Source organism: Culex pipiens, chromosome 2 (assembly GCF_016801865.2).
Source record: "Culex pipiens pallens isolate TS chromosome 2, TS_CPP_V2, whole genome shotgun sequence".
In the NCBI taxonomy this organism is placed as follows: domain Eukaryota; kingdom Metazoa; phylum Arthropoda; class Insecta; order Diptera; family Culicidae; genus Culex; species Culex pipiens.
The window spans coordinates 101173031-101195098 of record NC_068938.1 but is presented as its reverse complement, the minus strand read 5'-3'; the positions used below and the strand labels follow the sequence as shown (position 1 = coordinate 101195098).

Below are 22068 nucleotides of genomic sequence, written 5' to 3'. Positions count from 1 at the left end.
TATTTTTTTGAAAAATAGAGTTTTTGAATGTTAGAATTTCGGGGTTTTCGTAGAATTGTGTTTTAGAATTTCTATATTTCTGATTTTTTAAATTTTTTCAGGCTTCGAATTTTGAATATTTTGAGCTATTGAATTTATAATTACTTTACTATTAAAATAATTATTGAGTGAATAATTGGCAAAGGGAGCGCGTGGTCTCATTTATTATTCGGAGTGAAAAGTGATTTTTTTTGTGTGTGCCTTTTGTTTCGCATTTTTGTCGTGAATTGTGTGCTGCGAGGAGGAGATTACCCTCTGAAAATGCAGCGTCTTCAGTGCATAATTGGCAAAGGGAGCGCGTGGCCGTAAAAAAATATTCGGAGTAAAAAGTGATTTTTTTGTGATTTTCAAAGCCCTTCCTATATCATCGTTGATCGGAAGGCACGGCGTCGGGTGGATTGTGTTTAATTTTTTCAAATAAGGTTTAATTTTTTTTTTGCTGTGAAAAAGCCATTTTTATATAATGATCGAAAGACGCACCGACAATTTGGATCGTTGAGTTAATAGTGGAGCAAAATAACTGTGTGTGAGTGATTTTATGTGTTAACCAGAAAGACCTTCCCATAGCATCGTTGCTCGGAAGGCTCGCCGACGGGTCTGTTTTGAAAGTCCTCCCTATAGCGTCGTAGCTCGAGAGGCATTGAAAAGCTAATACCTTATCCTACTAACCCAAAAACAACAAGTATATAGCGAAAAACTATGTGCTTGATGAGTCTGGAACTTCAACTATCGGACTAACATTCCTCCCTTTCGTTGAACTGCAGGCTTCTTGGGAGGGCGCCGGTATTGACTAATAAAGTCGGGGTCTTCAGGGGTTAAACAGTGAACGGATGGTTGGCTCCCACTGATCATTTTTGATTCATTGTTTAACTTCAGCTGATCTGTCAATAACGGAGTAGCAGCTCATTGGCAGTCAACCATGCTCATGCTCATGCTCACTTTCCTATTAAAATTATTATTCAATTCTGCATATTTTTTATTTTGAATTTCCAAATTTCAAATATTAAAAAAAATATTGAAATATCCTTTTTTATTTTTTTGTTATTAAATATTTCTGAAATGTTTGGTATTCCACATCTTTGAAGTTTTATTTTTGAATTATTTGCATTGTTGATTTCAAAAATTTCAGATTGTTGTTGAATTTTTCAGTCGAAAAATTGATATTTATATGATTATTTTCAAGTTTTTTTTTTTTCACTCTGGTTTACTTCATTGCGGTCCCGCTAGTGTGGATCAATCGGACAGCGCACTGAACTCACAATCCAGAGGTTGCTGGTTGCGTCTTTCAATTACGAAAATTTTGATATCCATTCATCTCAAAAAAAAATCAAACCATCCACATTGACGACCCCCGGGTCTTTTGTGGTCTCTATTGCAAGTTTCTGCTCGAACCTAGGAGTCCGAAGGCTTGAATGCGGAGAGCATCAAAACCTCTTTTTACTCCAAGGAACCTTCCACCCCAGTGTTTGAACTGACGACCTTTGGATTGCGAGTCCAACCGCCGCCAGCGATTCCACCGGAGTAGGCTTGGTTTGGTGTGTTGTTTGTACTTATGGCATGGAGACGACTCCTACACCTGGAATGACTTAACGGCCTAACAACCAAGGCCGGGACCGACATTTTACTTCCAAACATCTATCATCGCTGAAATTTTAAAGTTATCGCAGTTTTAGTGAAAAAAGTTGATTTTTTGCCAATTTCGTCATTTTCCCGTTTTTGCGCGTGACGCGTCGCAAAACTCAGTTTTTATTTTCAAATAATCATATCTCCGAAAAGTACGGTTCGACATCGTCTATTTTTTGATATATTATGTGAAATTTTTCGAGGAATCCGAAAAAAATATTTTCAGACAAAGGCTCTTTGGTCCAGACACGGTCAAAACGCCATTTTAAGTTTTCATCTGACTTTTTCAAATGTTAAGCTAAATCGTTGAAACTTCTTACTATTTTTCCCAAATAGCCAAACTCATCACCTTTCTGTTGCGTATAAAACAGCTAAAATCGGATGAAATGGCGTGGACATATGATTTTTTGAAAAAAGAGGTTTTTGCGAAAAATGACGAAAACTGAAATTTTTCGAACCACCCTAGCACGATGTAGGTCACCCTAATGGCCAAACAAACAAATAGGGGTCTAATTATTTTGGCCAAGGAACCCCCAGAAAAATTTTCGGCCCGATCGAAGAACTTTTTTTTCGGTTTAGGCTCTTTTCAAATGGAATTGCTGTATATCGAAAACTAAATTATTAAAACGGTTGTAATTATCAGTCGGATTCAAAAATGGAAATTCAAATTCTTTGATTTTTTTCATCCAAACATATAACAAACAAGCACCGCGCAAAGAAACGTCAAACGCCACTTTCTGTTTCTGTTACTTTTCAACTGCGGCCTCCATAGCGGCACTTTTTGGTCTCAATTTTGTCATATTCGGAATCCTCAGACAATTTCACGTAAATTAGAAGTATTGGAGTTATAAATTTGATTGAAAAAATTGCCATTTAGAATGAATTAAAATATTTTTTTTAAATTTGTTGGATTAGGGGTAAAACAGGTTTTCGCCTACTTGATACAGCATTTGACGCATTAATCACAGGGTAAATAAAATCTATTTCTTTTTTCAAAAATGTTTTATTTAATTATTTTTTAAATCAAAATTACAATTCCAATACTTCTAACTTACGTGAAATTGTCCGAGGATTCCGAATATGACAAAATTGAGACCAAAAAGTGCCGCTATGGAGGCCAGCAGGGTAAAAACTAACGTTGTAAATTGTTTGTTGTAGAAAAATCGAAAAACTATGAGAAAAACTGCGATTGGCCAAAAAAAAAGTTAATACCATAGGCTTATAGTCCATATTCCCTATCTTTTGACCTATCGGAGTATGGGTATTGGAGGCTGTTGGAAAAAGATATTAAGGATTTAAAAAAATCAATTTTTGACAGTAATTTGCAAAAGCTAAGAGAAAAAGTCAAACCGATCCTGGATGTCTATTGCACATTTTGAAGTGCTCCAAAAGACCTTTCGAATGCATCTAAGAGAGCTGGAATTGATGAAGTTTCACGGAAATGCGAGCAATTTTAAGATTTTTTATGTTTTTTTGACCTCAAACTTCAAAGCCCGTTTACCCCACTTCCCTTTGTCGTAGAGGGCTCATATTTGGCATGAGTTCATCTCATGCATAGACAAACAAACGCTGAAAGTTTCATCCAAATTGGAGCACCTCGATACGACCTCTAGAACAAACCGAGCAATATTTACAAATACTGCCTTTTAAGAATAATCTACGAAACAAAAAGCGTAACGCCACCGCATAAAAAGAGGTTTCTCTGTACCTCTGTTTGCCTTCCTCACCTCACTGAGGCAAGGCTATAAAATCACTCGAAAAATGAACTTCTTAAATACACCTCCTAGATATTCCTTCACGTGTACCTATCGACTCAGAATCAAATTCTGAACAAATGTCTGTGGGTATGTGTGTAGACATGATTTTTTTCCACACGATTATCTCAGAACTGGCTGAACCGGTTTTGGCCGGATCCACCTTATTCTGTTCGTTTTGGGGTCCCCTAAAACCCTATTAAATTTTATTCTGTTTAGTGAAGTACTTTTTGTAGCTACAAAAAAGGGCGATTTTTGCATAACCTCAAAGGCTTATGCGCGAGAGCCGCGCAGCATGCGTATCGCCCGGTTGCCACATTGCTTAAGCAGTGTCTGTGTCTCTTCTGGAAAAAGTCTGTATTAATTATGTTGATGAATACATCATTTTGTCTCGACATAGATTTACACGAACTTTTTACTGAAATACACAACTCATAAGACATTGTTTACTAACACTAGAAGGACAGCATGAAATTCCATCGTTTACCTAATGTTGGCATATTAGCACATTTAAATTCAATTACAGAGCCCCCCTTTACTCCTTTATTTTGGAGAGTTGGTAAAAAAGGAATTGAAAATTGCTGTTATGGTAAAAACCATAATTATAAAAAAAAACTAACTTAATCCACCTGTGTGGTTGATGCCTTCCTCACTTTTTACCAACAATGGGTAATATGAGTGGTTTGGACACATTTTTCAGCTATTTTTTTAGGTCCAGAAAAATAAGTACACAGATATAACTTAAGTTGTCATAACTCGAGACAGGGTTGCCAGATTTTCTATTATGTGGACTCGTTTGAAAGGTCTCTTGATTACCTAACCAACGATGGGTTGGATGATGGTTCCGGACATCGTTCACATACATTTAAGTGAGATCCGGCTTCAAAAAAGTACATAAATATCACTAAAGTGGTCATAACTCGAGACAGGGTTGCCAGATATTCAATGTTGAGGACTCGTTGGAAAGGTCTCTTGATTATCTAACCAATGATGGGTCGGATGATGGATCTGGACATCGTTTACATACATTTAAGTGAGACCCGGCTTCAAAAAAGTACATAAATATCACTTAAGTGGTCATAACTCGAGACAGGGTTGCCAGATCTTCGATGTTGTGGACTCTTTGGAAAGGTATCTTGATTATCTAAATAACGATGGGTCGGATGATGGATCCGGACATCGTGTACATGCATTTAAGTTAGACCCGGCTTCAAAAAAGTACATAAATATAACTTAAGTGGTCATAACTCGAGACAGGGTTGCCAGATCTTCGATATTGTGGACTCGTTGGAAAGGTCTCTTGATAACCTAACCAACTATGGGTCGGATGATGGATCCGGACATCGTTTACATGCATATAATTGAGATCCGGATTTATGTGAAAACACATTTTTATACATAACTTTTGAACTACTTATCGAAACTTCAAACAATTCAATAGCGATGTATGGGACCCTAAACCAAGTCGAATGCAACTGGTTCGATCAAAATCGGTTCAGCCAGTGCTGAGAAAACTTGGCAAGATTTTTGAACACATACATACATACACACACACACACATACACACACACACACATACACACACACAGACATTTGTTCAGTTTTCGATTCTGAGTCGATATGTATATATGAAGGTGGGTCTTCGAGCTTTTAATAAAAAGTTCATTTTTAGAGCAGGATTATAGCCTTACCTCAGTGAGGAAGGCAAAAATGAAAAAAAAAAAATAAAAATCTTAAATTAATTTGTAAATACAACATGAATGTGAGGAAGGCACCAACCACCTTATGGTGGATTAAGTAAAGTTTTTTTTGAGTAATATTACATAAAAAATGTGTAAAAATTTGAACCTGATGAATATTCATCAAAAACTGATGAAAATTCAAAATTTTCTGGGGTAAAATTAATCATTTTTTTAACACAAAATCTGTCACCATTTTCTGATGAATATTACCATCATTTTTTTTTTCTGTGTGTGTTTCTGTCACAAATTTGCAAAACATCATTAAATTTCATGAGTTTCCCTGATATGTGGTCCCAAAACGTGCCCCACATGCCCCGCAGAAACTTTGGGAAGTTTAGCTGTAGATTCGGCATTATTTGATGTAAAAATGATACGAAAAAAAAGTTTACCGTACTACGAAATCTTTTTTCTCCGAGAATCGAGTATCGGTTGCTTAAAAGTTGCTTATTGGATACTTTACGTTGATATACTTCCGTTCTACGCATAATTGTCCCATGTTCAAAAAAGTGCAACTGAGAAAAACGTGATTGAAATTTTTCGACCGATTTCTGTGTTTCTACGCATAATTGTCCCGTGAGTTTCTATTCGCTCTATGTGTCCCTAATCGTCCCAAATAGCAGTTTTTTATCTCTTGCTAAAGAACAGGTAAACAAGACATAATCCTTCGTAAAACTAATGATTCCGTGTAAGAAAATATTTGAAAAAAAAAAAAAACAAACAGACTTGGTGTAGTTTTTGATGAATTTCCGAACCAAGTACCCGATTTTATGTGTTTTTCTTAAAGTATACGTCAAACTAAACTTAAAATGTCAAAAAGTCAAAATCATTGAAAAATCCTTGGGCCTTGCCAGGGGAGTATTATATAGGGGAAATATACCCATTTTAATCACTCTAAGCCTTTCGACCAATTCTAATCACTTTTGCCATTTTCCGCTATTAAATCAACATTTTTAGATGATTCAACAATGGAGAGTTGTTTGCTCACTTTTATTTGAGCTAATTAATACTTTGGAACAGTCGAAAACACTTTATAAAAGCTGTAATTCATGATCAAAGTGCTGATAGGCCGATAATAGAAATAGGCTGAAAAAGGGTATGGTTCCCCTAGATCGTTATAGTACTCATTTTGTCAAGGGGCATGGATAGTTCCGTCATGGTAATGAAATTGAGGGTTTAATTGTATTGTTCCGAATACTGTTAAAACTTCCATTTTATTAACACAATGGATATCGTTCCATGCTGATGAGAACCCGCTTTGCCGTAGTACCAAGGCTTATCGATGTCTTTTGACTTAACCATCTAGAAGTCGCGTATTTTGGGCACTCTTAAAATGTCCTTACAACGTGTGTACAATGAATACTAACGCGACTGCTGGTGAGTTAAGCGTCGAGACCAAGAGGTTCTCCGATAGTGGAAATATCACAACAAACCGCTACATATGTGACTTTTCCCCTATCGAATGTGGGAGTTAGGTTAGGACTTAGTTTTCAAAAAAATAGTTTCTCATTCGAATTCCAAATTAAAATTAAAATAGGGTCTTTGAAGATTTTACATTTAGTAATTTTAGGAATTAGATTAAAGATAACAATTATCAGAATTACATTAGGCAGTCAGCGGGGCAAGTAATACAGCCAGAATCGTTAATTTTCATTCATGTTGAGTACTGTTCTGATTTGTCAAAGTTGCCATAGCGTCTCGATCAATCAATAATGAAATGATATCGGACAAAATTCGTTAATCTGTTGAACTAACGGTTCTCGGATTATGGTTGTATCGACCATTGTTGCGAATCGAGGATCTACTGGAGTTTTGACGATCAAATGGAGCCTAACATTTCAAAAGGGCGCATGGGTTTTGTGAGCAGGAGTGTGTCCCTTTCACTTAAATGATAGTTTTCATAAGGTGTGAGAGGGTTACACTCTTGTTTACATGAGTTATGTGCCCTAATGAAATGGAAGGCACGAAATGGTCGTCTATTTTCTCATTCACGACGCCTGTTTAACTGTTCACGTCGACGCCTGGAACTGTTCATTTATGTTTATTGGTTTTGGAAGCGGCAAGACAGGTTTAAAGGCAAGATAAAGGAATGTTTGGCTTTGTAACTAAAAATTTTGGGGATTTAAGATTAAAGTTATTTCAGATAGTTTAGTTAAGGTTTTGGCAGAAATGCTTCTAGGTGCAATGTACGACAAGACTACTGACGGACGTGACAGGACGAGGACCCCGTTTAGAGGTTTTAACATCGAGATTTGCATTCCATAAACAAGTTATTTTATCTTTCGTTTTCCAGTGCGATTTTTGATTCCATTTAGAGTTGGAATGCATAATAGTGTTTTGCTTTTTTTTTGAATAACTGCTTTAGAGTTCCTTTATTAGGTTTTAAATTTAGATAAACGTAACCGTTCAATCAATCCAAGTTCTTACCACTCACACCTACACTAATTTTCTTTCACCTTCCCCCTCCCGATCCCCTATATCTTCCGGTGGTGTTCATTTTGTATGCAATACTAGTTCGGCCACACAGAAAAAAATCAATTCTCGAAACCGTGAAGTCAGTTCACGATTATGAGAACCACGAAGGAATATATTCACGTTTATGGTGCAAATGCACCATACTCATGAATAAATTCCTTCGTGGATCTCAAATTCGTGAAATTAATTCACGATTACGGGAATTGATTTTTTTCTGTGCACTACCCTTTTTTCCACAAGAAACCGGGTTTGGATTGACTTGAGGCCGCGTCCCCCACCTTGCTCCGTAAAACGAAAACGAAAAAGTCAAAATCATTGAAAAATGACATGGGGCAATTATGCGTAGAACGGCAGTATACTTCTCAATAAGTTGCCATTGTTCTGAAAGATCTGTAAACATTGTTTCATTCATAATTTTCAAAACTCAAGGACGAATAAAACCAGCTTAGTAAGGTTATTTTAGATTTTTAGCCCAGTCTACAAAATGCGTCTTAAACAGGGTTCCAGCCAAATCGCCAAATATTTGATGCCCAATCCGTTGAAGAAGTCGTGTCGTGCTTCTTGTTCAATGATCTCCTCCTCAGGAAATAGTGATTCCATCGCGTTTTGCATGGTATCTGAGGCAGGGGAACTCCAGTGTTCTTAAAACGATTCATGTATTCGGCTTTACGATACGACTCAACGATTTTAGTTTTTTCCTTGAGCTCGCTCTCGTGCCGCTTGGTAGCATCAATGACTACTAAATTAAGCGTGTGTGCACCGCATCGCACACATTCAACAAAACACCTTCGGGTCTTCAAAACTCGTCCTCGGCATCTTCGGAAGCTACATCTGGAAATTACTCTTTGATGATATCGTCTTCTTGAACTGCGACAATCAACGTACTCAACGCCGTTCTGTGCATTATCAAAAGTCGCGCCGTAGAATTGCCAGGGCAAAATGAGCTGCGGTGACGATAATTTTGGTCTTCAGGTACTTCGCCTCGCCTGTGAATGAAATAATGAGTCCTCTTTTGCCAAATGAAGAAAGAGCTTATTTGATTTTTACCAAGACAACGGCCCACCAGAACGAGATCTTTATACTGCTCAAAATTGAAGTTTCGGTTATTATGCGAATTCAAGTATTCCGAGAAAAACGCGTTTTCGCCACGATGCGTTAGAATATCCGCTAGCAAAGATCTTGATTTTGCCAAATAAATCATGATAACCGGGGTCCAAAAAAGTTGCGTTACGTAATTAAAAATCGCTACCTTATGGCTTGGAAAATGCATGGACAAATATTCCACTAAAAATATTTGTTTTGTGCAAAAAAGAGAATAACTTGATCCAACATTCAAAATCTTTAGCTTACTGAGTCCAAAGAATGAATCCAGAGACCCCAAAACTAAATATATCTTCTTTTTTCTTTTCTCTCTTCTCAGCCCGGAAAACGTCCCGCGACTGTTCGACCTGGTCCGCGTCGAGGACGAACGCGTCCTGCCGGCGTTCTACTTCGCCCTGCGGGACACCCTCGTCGCCGAGAACCTGGACCAGGGCCAGCGCATTGCGTACGGCGCCCGGCGGTACCGCGTGGTCACCCTGAACGGGGACGTCATCGAAACGAGCGGAACCATGTCCGGCGGTGGCCGGTCGCAGCAACGGGGCCGCATGGGAACCAAGGTCCAAACGAAGACGTCGGCGTCGGACACTCCGAGCAAATCGAACCGGGAGGTCGAGCAGCTGCAGGTTAAGGCGCAGGAGATTCAGTCGCAGATCAACTACCTGCAAGAGCAGCAGGGCGAGCTGGAGCAGGAGATTCAGCGGTTGTCGATGCAGCTGAAGCAGCAGCAGAACGAAATTAAACGGTTGAAGATGGACGTGAACAGCTTGTCGGAGCAGCTGCCCCGGCTGAAGGACCAGGTGGACTGGCAGGAGGAAAAAGTTGGCCAGACGCATTCGGATCCGGAGAAGGTGCGCGCGCTGGAGGCCAAGGTGCAGGAGTGCAAGGAAGAGCACAAAACGTCGAGCGACGCGGCCAACGAGATCCAGAAGAAGGTGGATCAAATCACCGCCCAAATCAACGACATCACCAACAGCAAGGTGAAGAATCTGCAGACGAAGATCTCCAGTCTGACGAAGCAAATCGACAAACTTACGACGAACATCTCCAAACTGACGGTGGAGATCAAAACGTCGGAACGGAACGTGAAGAAAGCCGAGGACAAAATCAAGAGCATGGAGGAAGAGGTGGTGGCCGCGCAGGAAGCGATCCGGGCCGGCAACGACGAGCGGGAAAAGCTGGACGAGGAAGCGAGCGCGCTGAAGACGGAAATTGACGAGCTGAAGGTTGAGATCGAAAAGGCGCACGAGGGTTCGTCCGGGATCAAGAAGGAGATTGTGGCGATCCAGAAGAAGGAAGCGGAGGGCAAAATGAAGCGGCTGGAGTTTGAGCAGATTGTGCAGGCGATCGAGAAGAAGCTGGGCGAGGTGAAGGACACGATACCGCACTGGAGGAATAAGGTTAGTTTTCCTTGTCATAATTTTAAATGTTTGAAAACGCCTTAGTCGATGGCACTGGGGTGCTGTTCAATTGAAATGATCATCAATTTTCAATTTTCAAATCATATTGCAGACAGGGCAGCAAGCAAAATGAGTGTTTCCTTACAACCGACAAAAAAGTCAAGTACCTAGAATGCGTAGAATTGGTCACCGAAAAAGCACTTCCCTAACACGGATGTAAACTTCAAATGCCTAGAGTGCATCAAGCATTGACTCATATTCACTGGTTCTCTGCATTCTTTAATGCATCTGTTGCACATATAGTCTCGTCAATCTTTAAACAGCCATTTTGCTGGGCTGGGCCAACTTGCACCTAAACCATTCTGATATTAACAGCGGAAGTCGTTTTGCAACGCACCCCTGCTGATGGAAGGGGGTTACAAACCAAAGGCAACGATGACGGCGTCGTCGGTGCATTTAGGCACGTAGAGGGTGCCAGCGTTCCTAAATCTTCCACGATCCTCGCTACATCCGCGGACGCCTCCAGGTTCGTGCTGGTATACAACAATGTTGAACAGGTGCTTCATTTTTCTTGCTTCACGTGCTGGTAGAGAACGCGGTCGGAGAAACAAGCCTTTCGACGTTTTCCTTTTCCTTGAATGGGAACGTTCTGCGGGTTGCGGAGTTCGGACAAAAGGTGGTCGCTCGTAGCCCTGCAGGAAAGTGTGTCATCACTAGTCTTGAACAAAAGGCCTTTTGTATAACATTAGAAATGTTCTTACCAGTTTGTCGCCCTTCATTTGATGCTCCAGAGCACATCCTGGGCATACAGTAGTTATGCCGTAACATAACCGAAATGGCGTTGAATATCGTAGATCATGTTAGGGAAGTTCAACGAGTGTAGGAACTCAATTATCGGTTTGTTAAACGCTAGGTTGCCTTCAAAATTTCATGCATTCTAGGTTTTCGAAGTTCACATCAGTGTTAGGGAAGCGCTTTTTCGGTGGCCAATAGAGGAGGATAAAATTGCTCTTTTTGATAAGCTGCCAGCCCGGGAGCATTTTTTACTGTGAACAGACACGGACCACTGCGACACTTGCGTATCTATTGTAGTTCGAGCAGTTGCCCCCTCTCATTCCCCAAACCAATCCCCCAATGCCATGCCACACGAGCACGAGAGACCGATCCGAGGACGTGGAGATGAGCGAGATTGAGGGGAAATCTCGTTTATTTTTGACCCATCTAGTGATCGTTACCGATCATATAGCCCAATCTTCAGCTCGAATTTTGCCTGAGAGCATGTGACCGAGCCGAAAGTAGCATTTGAAGCTCTTCTATGCGTGTTATTGCAGAGTTCTTCAACGCTCAGACTCAGTCGCCAACAGATCGTCCGAGAGATTCGATAGGATGGGTTTTGGGGAGGCTTGGGACTTGACAAATCAATTCCCGCAGCAGCCGAAATCCCCTCTCGACCGCCACCTACCTCTTTTGCCTCGCCAGATGGGTTTCAAGCCATCGACCTTCCGCTTACAGAGCGAAACCCGTACCCCTAGACCACGGGAGCTCGGCAGCCCGGGAGCATGTTGACAGCTCCCATACGAACTGACAACGATGCCAGATTATATTTTTTTCCAGATCTGTATTTTCTTAAAAATAAATCTGTATTTTATCATGTCAAATTTGAACCCATACTAGACATTTTCAAAATTTGAATAGCAGATTTAAGCTTTTTGATCTTATTAAAGCATAATTCAATTACTTAATTGTTGAAATTTTGAAATTAAATCAATTTAAAAAAAAACTGACTTGATCCACCTACGTGGTTGGTGCCTTCCTCACTTTTAACCAACATTTGGTGATATGATGGGTTTGGACACAAATTCCATCTATTTCTCAATATAAAAAATACACAAATGTCACTTAAGCGGTCATAACTTGAAACTGAGCGTTGCCAGATCTTCAATGTTTTGGACTCATGGGAAAAAAACTCATTACCTAACCAACGATGGGTCGGAGGATGGATCCGGACATAGCTTAGGCATTGAAAAAAGTATAAAAATATCACTTAAGTGTACATATCTCGAGACAGGGTTGCCAGATCTTCAATGTTTTGTACTCATTGGAAAGGTCTTTTGATTACCTAACCAACGATGGGTTGGATGATGAATCCGGACATAGTTTACATGCATTTAAGTGAGATCCGGCATCAAAAAAGTACATATATATATTACTTAAGTGGTCATATCTCGAGACAGGGTTGCCAGAACTTGAATAATTTGGATTCATTAGAAAAGACTTTTAATTACTGGAATCATTTTCTTGCAAAACTTGTTTAGAGATACGTCACATTTAAATATTAGTATAGAACTGTTGAAAGAAGCGTGCCTATTTCGAGTGGCGTATTTAATGGGCGTAATGTCATCAAAAAATAAAACCTCAAAAATATATTTTTATGAAAAGCTAGAATTTTCAAAGAATTGCATGTTTAACACAAAATAATAAAACTAGCAAAGTCGAAAAAACTTTACCGAAATTGATTTCAGAAAACCCATTATCAATTACCTGTTCATGTTTGAGAGACTGCTAAAACTAACAACAAAACAATACAAAAAAATATCTTCAAAACAAAAACTCGAAATTTCGAAAAAGCAGAACTGGCATTCGAGCAGTTTTTTGCTTTTTATACAATATGTTTATTATGGGAGAACTATAATTTCTACCTCTCGAATCCGGTTCTCCATTTATGACTGCATGGATGCGAAAGAGGGTGTAGTAGAGCCCTCCATCCATGCTGTATTGCGTGCCAAGTGCCTGAACTGCGATGGTAACCACACAACGAAACATAGCGACTGCAATCGAGATTTTTGTCCGCATAGAAAAAAGAGGAACGGAGAGAGAAGATTGAGCACTTGTTTATATGGTTTTGTGTGGTCCAATTTATTGTCAATATCGATAATTTTCATGTTGTAAAATTAGTCTACAACTAGGGGAAATATACCTATTCTAACCAATCACCTGTCTTCAGCATATCAGCAGTTCTCTACAAAATCGGTCTTTTTTATTAATTTAATTTTTTTATCCGGCTCATACTTTTTTGGTGCCTTCGGTGTGCCCAAAGAAGCCATTTTGCATCATTAGTTTGTCCATATAATTTTCCATACAAATTTGGCAGCTGTCCACACAAAAATGTTATATGAAAATTCAAAAATCTGTATCTTTTGAAGGATTTTTTTGATCGATTTAGTGTCTTCGGCAAAGTTGTTGGTATGGATAAGGACTACACTGAAAAAAAAATGATACACGGTAACATTTTTTTGTGATTTTTAATTTCACTTTTTGTCACTTGATTTGCAAAAAAACTATATTTTTAATTTCAAAAGGGCGTAATATTGAATGTTTGGCCCTTTTGAAATGTTAGTCTTGATTTAAAAATTTTGAAAATATTGTTTTCGAAAAGTTCGGAAAATTTCACGAATGTTTCATATTTTAACATTGAAAATCGGACCATTAGTTGCTGAATGGTGGGTTGTTTGGGCGAGACTTAGAAAACATCAATTTTCCTGTTTTCAAACCTTTGCACGGCAATATCTCAGCAACTATGGGTCGTATCAACAAAAAAAAACAAAATATAGAGAATTTTCTCAGCTTTTCAATTTTTTTTTCGAAGGTGGGCAAACATGTGCACTACCTAAAAAATGAATAACTGAGACTTTTAAAAAAAGTCATATAAAAATGGCTATAACTTGAAAACAAAAATTCTCTTAAGTACTTTCAGAAGGCAAATCGATTTTATATCGAAAAATAAAGTTGAAAATTGTTGCGACCAATATTTCGATTTTTTGAAAAAATCAGTATTAATTAAGAATTTCATGAACCGGTCGAAGATTTTTTGCCCATTCTGGAAATTCTGAAAAGTTGGCATTTTATGTCCCCTAGAACATATCAGAAAATGAAAAATTAATAAAAAAAGATATTTTTTGGAAATCAAGTTTTAGTGACAAAAAGTGAAATTAAAAATCAGCCATTTTTTTCTATCGTGTATCATTTTTTAGGTGTAGTCCTTAACCTTTGCCGAAGACACCAAATCGATCAAAAAATTGCTTCAAAAGATACAGATTTTTGAATTTTCATAAATCATTTTTGTATGGACAGCTGCCAAATTTGTAAGGAAAATTATATGGACAAACTAATGATGCAAAATGGATTCTTTGGGCATACCGAAGGCACCAAAAAAGTTTCAGCCGGATTAAAAAACAAAAAAAAACGAATGACCGAAATCTTAGAGAATTGCTCATATGGAGAGTTTGTTGCACGATTAAAGCTTCAAAATAAATTGTATGGAGCGTAATGCAGCATTTGCTGACCAAAACCCTAGCGAAAAGCGAAGGCAAATAAAGAACAAAGGGAGGCCACCAACACCACCATCAGCGCCTGTTGGAGTGAGCCAGTGATGCCAGGAAACTGTCTCTATAAATTCTACTTTTTTTCCTTCTACTAGTTTTCGGTTAAAACTTCGTCATAAATTGCACCACTAGGTAGGCACAAAAGAGCGCTGAAAGTAAAAAGAACTCACGATAATGGGCTCCAGTGCATTCGCGTCAGATTAGAATACAGTTGGGAAATATTTTTGTAAAATGCTTGCAATAAGGAATAGAATAACTTTTAGTAAAAGTCAAATTGAACAGAAATGTTCACAAAAAGTTACTCTACGCGATGGTTTTCTTGGTTTTAGTAAATTTCAAGGAACATTCCACATTTTTTCGCATTATTCAGACACGACCGCTTAGTAGGCTGGGAATAGACATATTACCCCTATTTTCGTATAAAATGTCCACTGAAAATTTTGGATCGAGCCTCGACAAAATTCTCAGTGGGTGTGTTTTCATGGATTTCTTTCTTGTTTGAACAATACACTTTTCAACGAATCGTGGAATTTTTTCAACGTTTATTGCGCTTAACACGGCTATAGTTAACATTTTCGTGACGATTTTTTTATTTTATTATTTTAAAATACTCGATCGAGCATTGCTATTATCAAGAGGGGAAAAACGGACAAACGGTATCTTAAACAGGGGGATATCAAATGGTTACTTGTTCTTTTACGTCTTCTTTTTTTTTCGTTCTCGAATTGTATAAGTGTTGTTTACTTTTTTATAGTAAGGATTTATTAGGAGTCTTTAAAGTTGTAAACTACAATTTTCAATTGTATTTTAATGCACAAACGATGTTATTGTATTCGTATTGTTATTGGATAGAGATTATGTTTTGGTAGTTGCATGCAGGATTTTTTTTTTCAAGGAAAACGTACAATGAATTGTTTTTAAAGTGACAAATAGAGCGATATTGTGACACAAATGGATCTTTGAAAGAAGAATGATGGTTTTAGAAATGACATCCACTTCCATTTACACACTAATGATATTGTTCTTACTTTGCTGTTGTTTTCGTTTTTTATTGTTGTTGTTTTTTCTTTCTTTGGAATGATTTTCCTCCCGTTTTGCCTAAACCCAACACTCTTACCCTTTTTGTGTTGCTTTTTTTTATTGAGCATTTTTATTGGCCCCTTACATCTGGTGGGGATGCAAACGGATCTTATCGTCGATGTCGAGCCGGGCGGAATCGATTTCCGATACCGTTGGCAGCCCGCTGGGCCACTCCAGCAGGTCCGGCTCGTGCTGCATTATCATTTCGGCCTCGGCTAAGAGGGGGGAGAGAAACATACAAAACAGAAAAAGGATATTTGTGGTTATGTGTGTGTGTTAGGTAGCTGATTATGTTTATGTTTATTAACACGGAATAGCTATTAGACGCGCTTCTGGGGTTCCCAAGTGAGAAAAAACTCCTCTTTATGCGATGATTATGATGCTGTTCAAAGTTTTGAACGAAGAAGCTGGGATAATATAAAGCTATTTTGTTATGATTGTGCTTTGTGGCTGCATGTAGGTTTTTGAAGTTTCATATTTTGCGTCAGCGTCTGGGAAATCCCACTGTAGTAATTTATGTGACCAGAATGGAAAGAATGGACCAGGGGGGCAGAATGGCCCACCCTTGGTTTTGGGCTATAGAATGGATTTAGACCAATTGTAAGGCAAGGGTCTTATAAAGGACGTCAAATAACTTCACCATACCGAAAACGACGTTTGAATTCATTGTATTTTTCGAATTATGAGCAAAAATGTAAATTTATTGACATAACCACGCAAATGTTGTTTATTTCGAGGTTTTTAAATAAACTTTCTGAAAAGTTGGATTGTTTGAAAAAGTTTGCTCAATGCTTAGAATGTTACTAGATGTTACTACCAAGGTATAAAAACAACAACGGAACCTTAATAGTAGTTTATGCAACAAGTTGCAAAAAGAGGATTTTTTCAGCACGAGTCGTACATTTATCCAACGAGGTTCACCGAGTTGGATAAATACGAAGAGTGCTGAAAAAATCAAGTTTTGCAACGAGTTCCATACAACATTTTTTGCAATTCCAAAAAACACACACTGAGTGAAATTTTATGTCAAATTTTCATGTATTTTGTCAATAAATCGTTTAAATCAAAAAAATGTTGAAAAGTGTTACTTTTCGAAACAAGTGCAGAAAAGTTCAACTTTTCAGCACCCATTTGAGTGCTGAAAAGTAGAACTTTTCAGCATTTATTTTGAAAAGTGTTGCTATTTGATTCTGTTATTTTTGGTACAGAAAAGTAGGCTATTTCGTCGTTTAAGAATGACAGGAAAAGTAAGTAGTTTCACGACGGAATTGCAAAAAATCATTTAGAGGCTTGGTGGTGGAAGTGTTAAATTAAAATCCACTTGGGGGCAGAATGGACCACCCTTATCCTGTCTTATAAAAACAATCAAAAGTTATGAAATTTGGATTAAATGGATTATTTCACTCCTGGTAGTTTCACAAATAACGTTTAATGCAACATTAGTTGATTTTTTAGTTGTTTTGACGATTAAATGTAAAAATAGTGTCAATTTTCAATATATTAACACTATTTTCAAAAATGTTTGTTTTGGTAAGTAACTATTTTTATTTAAGTGGTCTAACTTCATGGAAACTATGTTAGAAAGGTACCTTAAGTCATTTCTTATCTCCCTTCAACGTTGTATTAGACGAAATGGCTTGTTTTCTAAGGTGGCTCATTCTGCCCCGCACCCTGGAAAAGTAGTCGAAAAAACTTTTTTTTTTTTAAGTGGCTCAAAAACTGTTGTAAACTAATAAAAATCATCAACCAAGTATACAACGTTGAAGGGTACATCCCAAAGCATAAGCCTACTACACTGAATTATTAAGTTTTCATGTTTTTCGATGGTTTTTGGCGCATTTTACTTAGGCGGGCCATTCTGGAAATATGGAAAATTTTGGAAATTGTAAAAATTTGGAAATTTTGGAAATTTGGAAAATTTGGAAAATTTTGGAAATTTTGGAAATTTTGGGAATTTTGGAAATTTTGGAAATTTTGGAAATTTTAGAAATTTTAAAAATTTTGGAAATTTTAGGAATTTTGGGAAATTTTGAAAATTTTGGAAATTTTGAAAATTTTGGAAATTTTGGAAATTTTAGAAGTTTTAAAAATTTTGGAAATTTTAGAAATTTTGGAATTTGGAAATTTTGAAATTTTTTCAAATTTTGGAAATTTGAAAAATTTTGAAAATTTTCAACATTTTGGAAATTTTGAAATTTTGAGAATTTTTGAAATTTTGGAACTTTTTTAAATTTTGGAAATTTTTGAAATTTTGGAAATTTTGGAAATTTTCTGAAGTTTTGGAAATTTTGAAAATTTAAGAAATTTTGAAAATTTTGGAAATATTGAAAATTTTTGCAAATTTTTAAAATTTTTAAAGGTTTTAGAAATTTTGAAAATTTTGAATTGTATGGAAATTTTGAAAATAATAATCACCACGATACATATTTCTGGGAAACGGTACATCCTGGGGAGTGGTTTTCTGGGGAATGGTACAGTCATCCCACATATTCGGAACACCCACAAATTCGGAACACTTTTATGATAATTTGTCAATAGCATGCCAAAAGTAGCTTTTCTGTCGATCTTACTATTTTTAGAACCTTCATTTGGACATTATCTTGCTATTTCACTAGTAAAAGTAGTACTTTTTGAACAAAAAACTTCATTCTAAGACTATTTTGTCCAGAGCAGCAAAACACTGCCTCCAAATGGCCTGTTTCATTATTGTGGGATGTTATTGTACCTCCCACAATTGTGGAACACCTGAATTTAACTGATATTTTCACAAAAAAAGTTATCAAACCATGTATAAAACATCACTAAGCTTGAGTTTCATTGGTTTCAGTGTGTGAAGTCATTATTTGATAATAAATATGTACTCCTGGAGAGATCCAAAGTTTGTTTACATTCGTAAGAAAAAAGTGTTCCGAATTTGTGGATTTCAAGGGTCAAAGTAATTCTTCAAAAACTTCATATAAAAGTTAAAATTTGTAGATGTTCGATACAGCATTCGAAAGATCGCAAGAAAAGCTTTCAAATGAAGGTAAAAGCGAGTCATTAAGTTCAATTATCGATTTGCTATGATTTTTTGAACATTGGCCGATCTGGAAACCGTTCCGAATATGTGGGATGACTGTATTCGGGGGAATAGTTTTCTGGGAACGTGACACAATCTTTGTATAAATCGAACACGGTGGAAGAATTTTACCACAGAACCTAAAACTTTTCCTAGATCCCAAAATCGCTCGGATAATTTTTATTAAGGATACTAATAAAGTGAGTCCTATTTTCTAATTGGAGTTTATATATGAGTCATTCCAGGTCAACTGAGTACACTTTTGGATTCGACCTTCACCGATTTGGACCAAACATGGAGAGAACGTTCATCTCTCGATAGTTAACAGAAACCCCAAGTTTGGTCCTGATTGACGATTTTCTAATAAACTTTTTTTTCTTTTAATCATAAATTTGCAAATACTTGAGGAAAAGACTTTCTACTGGTTGCATTTTATAGAAAATTGTTCAAGGAATTCGATAAAAATAATATTTTAACTTTTGAATGCCCACTAATATTATATTTTAACTTTTTAAGCATTAAAATTCACTTTTGACCAATTCCTTATACTTTCATTTGTTTTATTTTATTACCATCGTGTTCTCCGGATAATTTTACGTAATAATAAATGTCCACCTCAAACTAAAATGAACTATTGGCGAGATACAGCGATTTTACTGAAAAAAAAGTTTGATTTTGCGCAGCACTCGGAAGAACATGGTGTACTTTTCAACAAAAAGGGATGAATCCCGCATAGTTCGGATTTTATATGTGTGAAACTTATTTCGGAAATTTTGGAAAGGTGGAACACGATGGTGATAAAATAAAACAAATAAAAATGTAAGGAATTGGTTAAAACTGAATTTTAATACTTAAAACGTTAAAATACACAATAAAAGTGGGCATTCAAAAGTTAAAATTTTATTTTTATCGAATTCCTTGGACAATTTTCTATAGAATGCAATCTGTAGAAATTCTTGTGCTCAAATAGTTGCAAAGTTATGATTAAAAGAAAAAAAGTTTTTTAGAAAATCATTTAAAAAAGAGGGTGGAGCCTAAAATAGAGGGATGGTCCAATCAGCACCAAACTTGAGATTTCTGTTAACTATCGATAGATGAACGTTCCCTCCAAGTTTGTTCCAAATCGGTGAAGGTCGAGTCCAAAAGTGTGCTCAGTTGACCTGGGATGACCCATATTGATGTGAAACTTTGAACTTTCATATATTTGAAGATTCTACATAGGAAAAATCTTTTAAGCAGTTTTTTGCTGCATCTTAATTATATTTATTACATTCCAATGTTAGTTTTTTTTTCAGAACAGCAGAATCCATGTTGATAGAGTTAACCACGATAGATTGGGGGTGGTCTTGGCCGGGGCAAATATTGAGGTCCGTCCCTGCCAGCAATCGCCGATCCAGCCAACATGGCCATCGTAATCGCTATAATGGTGGTTAAAATGAGGAAAATCTTCATCGTGGGAACCAAGCTGCTCTTCGTTACGTTACGAGTTTGAAAGCTGAACTGTAACTTTGCCAAGTTGCAGCAGTGGAATTTATAGTCCTTTGCAATTTGAAAGGGGATTTTTTTGAGATTGCAATTTGTCTGGGTTGTAACGATTGTAAAACATCATGTCACTGCAGCTTGAACACTACTTCATTTGTGATTCTTTAGTCAACAAGAAGATGTTACTCTTTTGATAAGGGAAACCCCCTTAGATATCAGTGAAATGGAAGTGGTACAATCATCTTAAGATAAATTTATCACTTTTTTCGATCATCATTGTTGAGTTCAGCAAACTGCTTCGGAACCCCTGAAACCACTTTCGGAATTTCCCCCTCTGACACAACTCATTTCCCATAATCAATCGCTCACCCGTGATGCGGTGTATTTTCGTTCCGTACGCAAGGTCCGCGTAGTAGGCCACCAGGAAGGACAACGGCACAATCGGCGCTAGGACCGCTGCCCGTTTCGTGCTGTTGAACCGCCCGATGAGGCCAACTGTTGCCACGCCGTAGAACGACGCCAGCCAGTAGAACAGTTCCCGAGCCCTGGAAATCTCCAGCGCCGTCTCCCGCTCCTTAATCTGGAAGTGCATCTGGATCCAACGTTCCATCTGAGATTTGGGAGGAGATTTTAAAAGTATTTTTTTTCGCGATTAAAAATTTACGACCTACCTTATTCTTGTTCATCTCGGAGATGTACTCTTGGTTCTTCTTGAGCACTTCCGTCCCGGAAGGATGCGATGAGAAGCTACCCATATCGTTACTGTTAACTATTACTGTTAAACTTGTAAACTTGAGGCAAAAATCAAACAATAACAAACGATTTTCCTCTGTACGATTATTGAAACCGACTCGATAATATTGATTCTTCAGCTGAATGCACCTTTATTGTTCTAGTCAGAGTTACGACACCACCTCTTCTTCTGGACAATCTCTTCTCTTCTCAACACTCGACTCTGGGCTGTGTGGTGGTCTATGAGGCTGCAGTGTGGAGTACGAACGATGATGACACTGTGTGTCCAAAGAATTTGCTGTTTTGGAACAAGAGTCTCGTCGTCGCACATGTTTTGGGCGGAGTGCGCAGACTCCGTGTTCATAGAACAATGCATGACATTTTGAGTTGAAGAATCGTTGTTTTTGAACGCATCTGACTGAGCAATCCCCTTGTCTGTGGCTTTCATTCTTGAGGTAACTCTTCGCGACGAGAGAACTTTTAGATTAAGTGTTTGTTTACTGCTCTGATCCTGACTTTGGTGTGCCAACATGCCGGGAAACGTTCCGCAACGGAGCTGTTACGAGAGGAAATGAGATGATTTGTTTGGACTTGGCCACTCTTAATTTTTGGTGTTCGTGACTGGCAAGTTTATCAGACACGCAAACCTGGTTGATTATTGTTTTTTTAATTGTTTGATTTTATCAACCGGACTATAATGTACAATACAGTTCAGCTGAAAATATTCGGACAGTGATATATCTTTTGGGCATGTAAAAGATTTTATCTTTTTTCTTCAATTAGTAATTTTCTTAATACCAGCACTATCTTTTTACGGGAGGACTTTTTTGACTAGAAAAGGTGATAAGTAGTAAAGCACTAGTCTTCTGTAAAAGAAAATATGTTTAGCAGAAGTGCTTTTTCTTCAAGTAGAATTTTTAATTTTTCATGTAGAACTGAAATAAAACTAAAATGCCAGAAACTTGAAAACGGCGCACTTCAAAGAATAAAACCCGATTTAATCCCACCAGGGGTGAGTTAAAGCCTTTCTTACTAAAGAATAAAACTTCTTTCAATTCATAACGTCGACTTGATACAAAAAATCTTATGATGAAAGCAAGGTATTCACGGTGTGTTTTTAGGGCAACCTTAAGTAGAAAAAATGGTCATCGCTACTTTCAAATGTGTCTTATAGGAAATTTTCTCAGCTTTCCAATGCTTCTTAGA

At 37.5% G+C, this 22068-nt stretch overlaps 2 protein-coding genes across 2 annotated transcripts in view; one reads left to right on the top strand and one right to left on the bottom strand.

The window, feature by feature from the left end:
• Positions 1–22068, top strand: part of LOC120413085 (structural maintenance of chromosomes protein 4) — a 42010-nt gene that overhangs the window by 4338 nt on the left and 15604 nt on the right. Inside the window, exon 3 of the mRNA XM_039573791.2 lies at positions 9051–10128. Coding sequence (XP_039429725.1) covers positions 9051–10128 — 1078 coding nt within the window. The remainder of the gene's footprint in view (positions 1–9050; positions 10129–22068) is intronic.
• Positions 15036–21376, bottom strand: LOC120413086 (plasminogen receptor (KT)). Its single transcript, XM_039573793.2, has 3 exons — positions 20802–21376; positions 20500–20740; positions 15036–15805 (listed from the first exon to the last, which is right to left on the bottom strand). The coding sequence occupies exons 1-3, from the start codon at positions 20883–20885 to the stop codon at positions 15672–15674; spliced, it is 459 nt and encodes a 152-aa protein (XP_039429727.1). The 5' UTR covers positions 20886–21376; the 3' UTR covers positions 15036–15671.